We start from the raw sequence: 9,402 nt of genomic DNA, 5'->3' as shown, positions 1-9,402 counted from the left end.
AAGGTCGTGCGCCGCCAGCCCCGCCCCCGGCGCGCGGGCGTTCGGGAGGCACAGAGCTCTGGGTGCCAGCGACGCGCGTGTTGTGGCCGGGTGCGGGAATCCGATCGGAGCCGGCGGGGTGGCGGGTGCCGGTGAGTGCTGGCCCGCAGGGGTGCGGACGTCCTCCTTCGCCAGGTCCGGGCGGTGGGGGTACCCGGTTCGCCGCGGCAGCGGGGCTGGGACGAGGCTCCAGGCAAGCCTGGGCTGAGAGCGGGCGCCGCCCGACCGTAGTGTTCACCCTGGCCCGGCGGGCCGCTTCTCAGTACCGACCTGCGGGAGTGATGATGAAGGGAATGTGGAGTCGAAGGTTTTCTCTTTCCCATGTGGAAAGTAATGAAAAACCTTCAGTGCACCTGCTTAGTAAATAAGCACGTGACCCAAAACTTTATTCGGGTTGTGTAGCAGTAGTAAAGCTGGGTGTTTCTCCTCCAGTGAAAGCAATTGGAAGTGATGGAGGGAGGGGCTTGGAAAAAGATCGAGGTTGGGAAGGGAGAGATGTCAGCATCTTCGCTCCCTCCTGCATTCGACCCTTCCAATACATAATCTCTGACCTGGAGAAATTTACCCGGGTACAGAATACTGGGTAGAGTTACTGGTGCCACTGTGCACCCAGCCCCCACGAGCTTTGTGATTCATCGCAGCCACCAGATCCGGAAGGGTAAGTAAACTCCACAAGTACAGACATGATAAGATTTTTGCTGAAGTGCTCAAAGTGGACTTGGGCCTGGGTGGTATATCCCTTTAATAAACGTTCATTGGGTTCTTTAAGACACCTGAAAAGTCTTATCAGCTGCCAGCATTAAAACCTAAGTATACCCCGGCCTTCAGCCATTCGTAATACATGTTTAATTTTTAGTCACAGGAAACAAGTGATCATGGTGCTCAACAGTTTGGATAAGATGATTCAACTCCAGAAAAACACTGCTAACATCAGGAATATCTGTGTTTTGGCTCATGTTGACCATGGTAAGAATCCTTTTTAAATGGCTTCTTTTCAGTAGTTAAGGGGGTGTGTCACCACCTGTGTCAGCAGCAAGGCAGCTGTGGGCAGTTGAGAGTGATGCTTGCTAAACTGCAAGTCATATTTCCTCAAAAAAGTTGATGTGGGAGGAACATGCTGTAAATATTTGAAACGAACACAGCTAACTAGTGATTGGCATCCTATATAGTGTATTGTGTTTATAAACAAGTTGAGTTTTTGTTAAACTTTGAAGTATTTTGGAAATGGCTTTGAAATATAAAATGTCATAATATCCTCAGAACCTGAGTTATGCGATTCTCTTGAACTCATCGGGTATTTGTTGAGCCTCTGCTAAGTTCAGAGTATTTTGCTAGGTATGTCGGAAGGTAGAGATTTATGAACAGGGCACCAGCCCAGCTGTAGAGGTGATTTGGGGGTTGAGGCAGCACAACATGAGACCAGCAAAAAGTAGACTGGAAGGTTGCGAAGGTCGGAATGGGTTCTGAAAAGGCTTCATAATTAGTGTTAGAGGTGACCACTGAAAATGGAGGTATTGTGGAACCCACATTCCACTGAGAATAGGGTCTATGAGGGGAGAAAGAAATGTTAAGTGACCAAAGCATGAGGCATGAGAGGGACCAGGATAGCTAAGGTGTGATGCTTAACTTCTGGCAGACATCCATTCATACCACAGCATGGCCTGCTGCTAAGCCTGCTCTTGGTTTCTGACCCCTTCTTAGTTCTGGTAGCCACAGCAAGGTGATAGGAATGAGAGTGTGAAATGAAACCTGTACACTATCCTGAAGGTGAAGGAGTAGGAGGTAAAAGCGAAGAAGTGGCCTAGACCATACCTCAAAGGGCTCTTCATGCCTGCTAGGCACGAGGATAAGGGTTAAGTGCTCCAGTCCTGGAAGTAGACAACCTGAGTTCGAAACTCCTTTTTGAGCGTCAGGACACAGCATCTGTGTACTGGGATGAAAACTACCTGTCCTCTAGCCTGCGAGGATTAAATGTGATGTTAATAAGAAGCTCTCGGTAGGTACCCGATTTATCACGAAGATGATCATTGACATTTGTTATCAGGTGATAGCGAGCCATCAGGAGAACAGAGTAAAGCTGGGATATTGTAGTCAAATAATACATTAGGAAAATTAGTCTGGTGGAGGTGTTTCGGATAAGTTTAAAGGCAAAAAAGAGGTTAGGCGGCTATTGCCATTGGTGCAATACCTGAAGTGAAGCAGTATGGGAACTAAAAGGAGAAGCAATGGCTTACTTTGTAGGCAAAGCCAACTGAGAATGCATTTGATGTCTGAATCTAGTGACTGACCCTCTCCCATGGGTTTGATAATTATGCTGCTCATGTTTTGAGTGCATGAGGTTTGACAAAAGTTTTTTCTTTGTGAATTAAATCATGTCGTAAGTCAGTGGTGTGTGTGTGTATGTGTGTGTCTCTAACAAATTACTTTAAATTTACTATTTGAAATTAGATTAAGATAGTTCTCTCCTAGAAAACCTGTGAATCATTTATTTATTCAACAGGTATTCATTGAATGCTACATATAGGCCAAGCCTAGGGATACAGCCATAAATAAAGCAAAGTTCCTGCCTTCTTGATACTTACATTCTATGGGATATATGTTTGCCACACCTAGAATGAGTTCTCCTCCACGGGATAGCAGGAAAGGATGCTCTGGAATTATGTGCTAACACATAATATTCACCTGGCAAACACATAACATAGTATTAAAGGCCTAAATGGATACTTGAGTAAACAAAGAATTTCTTTTGTTATAAAGTAGATTCCTGGGTTTAGTTTTGGATACTAGGTAGCACTGGTCAGTACCTGTAGCAGGTACCCTGCACTGGCTTGCAGACAATAGGAGATGGGGTAACTTTCCTGAATTTCTTTGCCAAGCAAGTATTCAGATAATTTTACTGGCAAAAGCCAGCTAAAGCCATACATGGGGAAATATAGCAGAAGATTATGTTCTATTGTTTTTTGGTGTTGTTTTACCCAGGATGTCGTTCAGAGGACAAAAAGCTGTGCTCTCTATCCTTTTGTCATTGTGAGCTATTAAGAGTTTATTTTTATAGGCCTGGTCACTGTTAGGGATGAGGAATGACTGATATAATGATTTCAATCAACTTGATCTTAGTAACTTTGTAAAAGTTGTTTGTCGGATGTTTTATATTTTGATTGACACAATGGTTGTCTCATCATTTAAGAGTCTGTGCATTTTGCTCTGTGTGTAAATTATGCCTCAGTTGAAAAAGTTTTTCTACCCTTAAAAAAAAAAAGTTACTTGACAGCTTTTAAAAAGAGGTTGATGAAATCCACAGGGTTGGAGATAGAGATTACAGCCCTATGGCGTGCCAGAATCTGTGTCCTTCCAGATGATGTTTTGTTCAAAAGTCTAATGAAACTGCCTGTTGTGTCTTGTTTTACTTAGTGTAGATAAATAAGAAATAATTGCTAAGCCAGTTCTTATGGTTAAATGTTAAATTTGTACAGTGTATCCACCTCCTTTAAAAAAAGAGATTTGAATTAATATTGTTAATTTTAATAGGAAAAACTACTCTGGCTGACTGTCTTATATCTAGCAATGGAATCATCTCCAGTCGCCTGGCAGGCAAGGTATGTTGTTATATTTGATAAACGCTTGCATTTCACTAAGTATTAGCTAATCTGCAGAGTGATGAACATTTGTCATGATCTTAAAGATCCAAAAAGTATAAAGCAGAGTTTGTGCATCTAAGAAGCTGCCAATCCATTTAGCAAGACAAAATAGATGTTAAGAAAAAGTTATTTCTATACTGCTTTATATTACTTTATGTTAATATTTTAAAAGTGCAGGAATGATTTTTTTGCAGCAAGTCAAATGATAGCCTGGCATGCGTTTGGAAAATTTCACATGCGGAAGAGATTCTTCACAGCGGGAAATAACAGCTAAAACAGATAAAGGCTGATTTGATTGAAATATTTGCCTAGAGACTACTGAGAGAGAAACTGTACTGGTAGGGAAAAACGTTATCAGATTGAGAAGGCCTTGAAGACTAACCTGAATACCAAAGGAAGGCTTCTGAAGCCTGAGGGTCATGATGAAAGAGGAAATGAAATGAAATGAAAGAGATCTTTGTTTCTAGCTGTGAATTGAAAGGACTTGAAATAATTTATTTGTAGTAAAAAAAATAGAGATATTTCTCCCCTCAGTAAATTTATTGTCAGCAGGATTTATCAGGTGATTGGGAATTCAGAGAAGGGGAGATGGAGAAACAGAATTAAATCAGAGAAGTAGACCTCTGGGGCTGAAGGAAGAATTGGGCATTTGAGGAAGGTTGGGTGGGGAACTAGCCCAAGATACTGTCTATAGGAGGCTGAAAAACTGGGTTGAATGAAATAATAAAGTGCTTTTATTTGTCCCATTGAGAAGCCAGAAAAAGTACAATAATTCTAAGGTAAGTAGATGAAAGGAATAAAGTGTAAATTAATGAAATAGAAAAGATCAATGAAGACCAAAATTTGTTCTTCAAAAAGATTAATACAACTAACAAATATGATACAGGAATGGGGAACACATTTAAAGAGTAAATGCTAATGTAAATTGGACTTCAATTAATTAATAAGAATGTATTGATATTGCCGCATTAATTATACCATGTACCACACTACATGCTAACGTAAGTAAATAATAGGGGAAACTGGAGTTCCCGTTGTGGCTTAGCAGAAATGAACCCGACTAGGACGCACGAGGTTGTGGGTTCAATCCCTCACCTTACGCAGTGGGTTAAGGATCTGGCATTGCCATGCATGGCATAGATGTGGCTCGGAGCCCACGTTGCTATGGCTCTGGTGTGGGCTGACAGCTGTAGCTCTGACTCGACCCCTAGCCTGGGAACTTATATATGCTGTGGGTGCAGCCCTAAAAAGACAAAAATAATAATAGTAATGGGGAAACTGTGTTTGTAGGAGAGGAGGGGGTACTTGGGATCCTCCGCACGTTCCAGTCAGTTTTTCTGTAACCTAAAATTGCTCTAAAAAGATAGTCTATTTTAAAAAAGTTACTAGCAATATAGATAGTTTATGATTATCTCGTATTACAACTGATAAATATCTAGAAGTGGACCAAGGAGAAAGAAGGAGGGTGAAATAAGTGATACAAGCAAAGAAAAATGATGCAGAGATTAAAAAGATAATAATGGGACAGACCTTCATGACAGTAAGCTTAAAAATTTAAGTATTTAAAACAAAAGTCCAAATCAGTCCATTTTAGTATTACATTTTATTTTATTTTATTTATTTATTTATTCTTTGTCTTTTCGCCTTTTCTAGGGCCGCTCCCACGGCATATGGAGGTTCCCAGGCTAGGGGTCGAATCAGAGCTGTAGCTGCCGGCCTACACCACAGCCACAGCATCGTGGGATCCGAGCCGCGTCTGCAACCTACACCACAGCTCACGGCAACGCCAGATCCTTAACCCACTGAGCGAGGTCAGGGATCGAACCTGCACCCTCATGGTTCCTAGTCAGATTCGTTAACCACTATGCCACGATGGGAACTCCTAATATTAATTTAATTCACTGGGAAATAAGGGTGCATATTTTGCATTTTTATAGTTAAGGTACATGGACAGCAGAGAAGATGAGCAGATCCGAGGGATCACTATGAAATCGAGCGCCATTTCACTGCATTATGCAAAAGGTAAGTCAATCTGTGTTTTAAAAGAATAGTGGTTTTGTATCCTTTGTGTCCTTCTTCCTCTTCCTGAATTAATTTCATGTCTAGGTTTTCTGCTTTAGATGCCACAACTTTCATTCTGGCCTCTACCAATGATCTCTTTTAGCACCAAGTCAGACTGCCCGGTCGTGGGTACAGTTGGGGACCTCTGGCTGGCTTGAGGGCAGAAGAGCTGGCAAATCACACCTACCCCCCCAATCTGTACCCAGTTGATTGTACAGATTTCTTCACTGGGAAGATCTGGAGTCTTTGGGCCTTGCTTGTGGATTTAGAGTCTTATTTACTTGACAGTGCACTGGTAGGATCATTATAGCTTGCTCTCCTGACCCCGAAATCAGGATGCCATTTTGACAGTAACACTTCTAGGAATTTATCTGACAGAAATTCCCAGTATTCAATATTTAAAATAATACCCTATTTAAAAAAACAAACAAGAAGAAAAAACTGCCTCTCACATTTTAAAGGGTTTGTCCTCATTTTGTGATCCAGCAATTGGGTCAGTGGTCAGTTTATTTTTTCTCTCTCTTTATTATCGATTTCAAGAGATTCGTAGTCTCCCTTCTTCCACACTCATGTTATTAGTCTGTTTTTGTTTGAAGATTACTATTTTAGTGTTAATTTTAATTGCTCCTTGGACTTTGTCTCCAATTTCTCCACCCCTCTTTTTAACCATTTTATTAAGATTTTCTTTATATACTGTGACCTACACCCATGCCAATTCACTTTTGTCTTTGTGGTATAGTATTGTAGGAAAATGGCTTCAGCATCCTGGGAACCGAGTGGTCTGACCTTTATTTTGTCGAACTGTGTGACCTTGGGCAACTTACTCTCAGATTGTTTTAGATATACTTTCTTGATTGCAAAGAACAGAGGCTTAAGCCTGCTAGGGGTGTGATGGCCTATTGAAAGAATGTGTGTGAAATTATCTTGGAAACAATATTCATGAAAATCAAAAAGCAGGAACATTATTGGAGTGGCATCTCAAAGAAATCGAAGCCAGATATTGATTCTGGATCCAGGGTGACTCTCGAGGCCATCAGTAAAAGTTAATGGATCATCCCTCTGAAACTCCACTGTTATTCTTGGGTTTAGTTCTCTGTTTTTACCCTGTAAGTCTATTCTCTATTTTATAATAAGGTTTTTGCCTGCCCTTAGTGTCTCCATCTTCATAAACTCACCTTGCCTTGATCCCTCATCTCAACTCCTATTTTTTCACCTTCTGTCACTTACTGCTTCTTCACACATGTTTTTAAGAGCAGGGTGTTGCTCAGTTTATCTTTTGATGCCAGAGCCAGGCCATGGCAATCTCTGCTATGGCCTGACATCAGAAGAAGAGGTTGCCCCTAAGGACTGGCTAGTCTTGGGTTGCATGGTTACCTCCTAATTTAATCAGTGGTGATTGGAGTACAGTCATAAAGTATTCAACCTTTTCTTTGTCAGTCTGATGGCCTAGAGAAGTTTTGGGTTAGGCAGTCACCACAATTGTCAGAGACTGGCTTTCCACATCTGCAAAATGGGAATGAAAGTCAGAGGTGTTGACTGAGACAGATGCCCTTAGAACTTTTAAGAGATGAGATGCATTCTCATCTGTACTCCAGTACTGACTGTCTGCAACGGGGCATTTCCTGCCATGAAGTTGGGACAGTGTGAAGGCGAACTCCCTTCTGGAGGGAGGATACCTGAGGGTTGAAGAAACTCCACAAATGATTTTTTTTTTTTTTTTTTTTTGTCTTTTGTCTTTTTGTTGTTGTTGTTGTTGTTGCCATTTCTTGGGCCGCTCCCGTGGCATATGGAGGTTCCCAGGCTAGGGGTCCAATCGGAGCTGTAGCCATTGGCCTACGCCAGAGCCACAGCAACTCGGGATCCGAGCCGCGTCTGCAACCTACACCACAGCTCACGGCAACGCTGGATCGTTAACCCACTGAGCAAGGGCAGGGACCGAACCCGCAACCTCATGGTTCCTAGTCGGATTCGTTAACCACTGCGCCACGACGGGAACTCCGATTTTTTTTTTTTTTTTTTTAAATTTACTTTCCCATTCCCTTTCCAGAAGCCCTCTTAATTGAGTATCTCCGTACTAAATGTTAATAAAGTACTTCCTAGTTCTTTAAAAAAAATTTTTTTTCATTGTAGTTGCTTTACAATGTTCTGTCAGTTTGGTTTTGACTTTTAATTTAACTAGCTTTCAGATTTTTTTTTTCCAAACCCTTACTTGGATTGAAAGATACAGTATTTTTCTGGTTTAATGTAAACAAGTAAGCTTACCCAAACTATGCATATTCTAGAAATGATGTTGAAAACCATCAAGGTGATACTCTGTCTTAGCACTTTCCAGGGTCTCAGAACTTCCTTGAGTTCTTCCTTGAGAAAATGGAGCCTCTCTCATCTTTACATTTGAGCATGTTGTTACACCTTGTTACTTTCGTTTTTCTTACCACCTCTCTTTGTGCTCTTCTCACAAGGATACCATACATTCACCTGGTCGTTTCAAGAGTTAGGAAATAATCCCAACAATATACATTCTATAAAAAAAAAATCCTAAGGGGATGTAATACCTTTGAATCCTTTCTCCTAGGGTGCAAATATAAATCAGGGGAAGTGTATTAAGATGGGTGAAATAATTAGAAATGCATGGATGATTGGAAGGCTCTCAAAAGGCCTAGTTTGTCATTTCTACTCTGTAGCCGTTCTTTATACCTATGAGCAGATATTGCCACCGCAGAACTTTTGAAATGAAGTTTACATTCTCATTCATCTTTTCAAGATTTTTAAATAAATTTACAAGTGTATAGGTATTATAGAAAGTTCACTATGTTATAGAATGGATGTTACAGTAAAACACAAGATGGAAATAAAAACTACTTCTAGTTTTACCTCTGCTTATTTTACGTTTTCAGTCTTTGTGTTTAATCCTACCACAATTGTGCGTGTGTATAATCAGACATGCAAGTAGGTATCTAACTTGAATTTCCCCCCAAATAGTTAACTGCCTGTTCCAACACCAAACTTGATCATTAAATATGTATTATTCATTCTCAATGTGGTGCTGAGGACAATGCATGTATATGAAAGAGGCAGCCTGGGTGAGACTGTTAATGAGCTAGAGTGGGCTCTGCCCACCCATGAAACACCCCCCCACCTGGGTGGGGGCTAGTGTCATTCAGCTCCAGTGATTGCTGCCCTGTATTTTTCTGTCCCCCCCCCCCCAAGAAAAGTTGGCATCACAAGGATTTTGGTATAGTCCTCCAATTTTTGTCTTTTTGCCTTTTCTAGGGCTGCTCCCGTGGCATATGGAGGTTCCCAGGCTAAGGGTCTAATCGGAGCTGTAGCCACTGGCCTACGCCAGAGCCACAGCAACGCGGGATCCAAGCCGAGTCTGCAGTCTACACCACAGCTCACGGCAACTCTGGATCCTTAACCCACTGAGCGAGGTCAAGGATCGAACCTGCAACCTCATGGTTCCTAGTCGGATTCGTTAACCACTGAGCCACGACAGGAACTCCCAGTCCTCCAATTTTTAAAATACTGACAACTTATTTAAAAATTGCAAAACCCTATGTAGAACAAATTGCAGTGGGGCTAGTCTGAGTGCAGTCTTGATTACAACGAATTGATCACAGCCAGTTACAGATTTCTGGCACAGGAAACTGTATCTAATCTTTGCATT

The 9,402-nt window shown here is 41.5% G+C and overlaps 1 protein-coding gene across 2 annotated transcripts in view; it reads left to right on the top strand.

The window, feature by feature from the left end:
- The first annotated feature begins 45 nt into the window (after positions 1-45).
- Positions 46-9,402, top strand: part of EFL1 (elongation factor like GTPase 1) — a 137,190-nt gene continuing 127,833 nt past the window's right edge. For both annotated transcript variants that reach the window (XR_014810384.1, XM_021098870.2), the window contains exons 1-4: positions 46-131; positions 896-1,005; positions 3,568-3,635; positions 5,615-5,699. Coding sequence is in view for 1 of the 2 variants with exons in the window: in XM_021098870.2 (XP_020954529.2) it covers positions 915-1,005; positions 3,568-3,635; positions 5,615-5,699 (244 nt within the window). In the remaining variant the exon portion in view is untranslated. The remainder of the gene's footprint in view (positions 132-895; positions 1,006-3,567; positions 3,636-5,614; positions 5,700-9,402) is intronic.

This window comes from Sus scrofa, chromosome 7 (assembly GCF_054392235.1).
Source record: "Sus scrofa isolate SSC_HxYL_T2T_F1_AM1 chromosome 7, Sscrofa_HxYL_maternal_Yorkshire_Landrace_v2.0, whole genome shotgun sequence".
NCBI lineage: Eukaryota > Metazoa > Chordata > Mammalia > Artiodactyla > Suidae > Sus > Sus scrofa.
The sequence above is the reverse complement of the archived record's forward strand: the minus strand, read 5'-3'. Positions and strand labels throughout refer to the sequence as shown.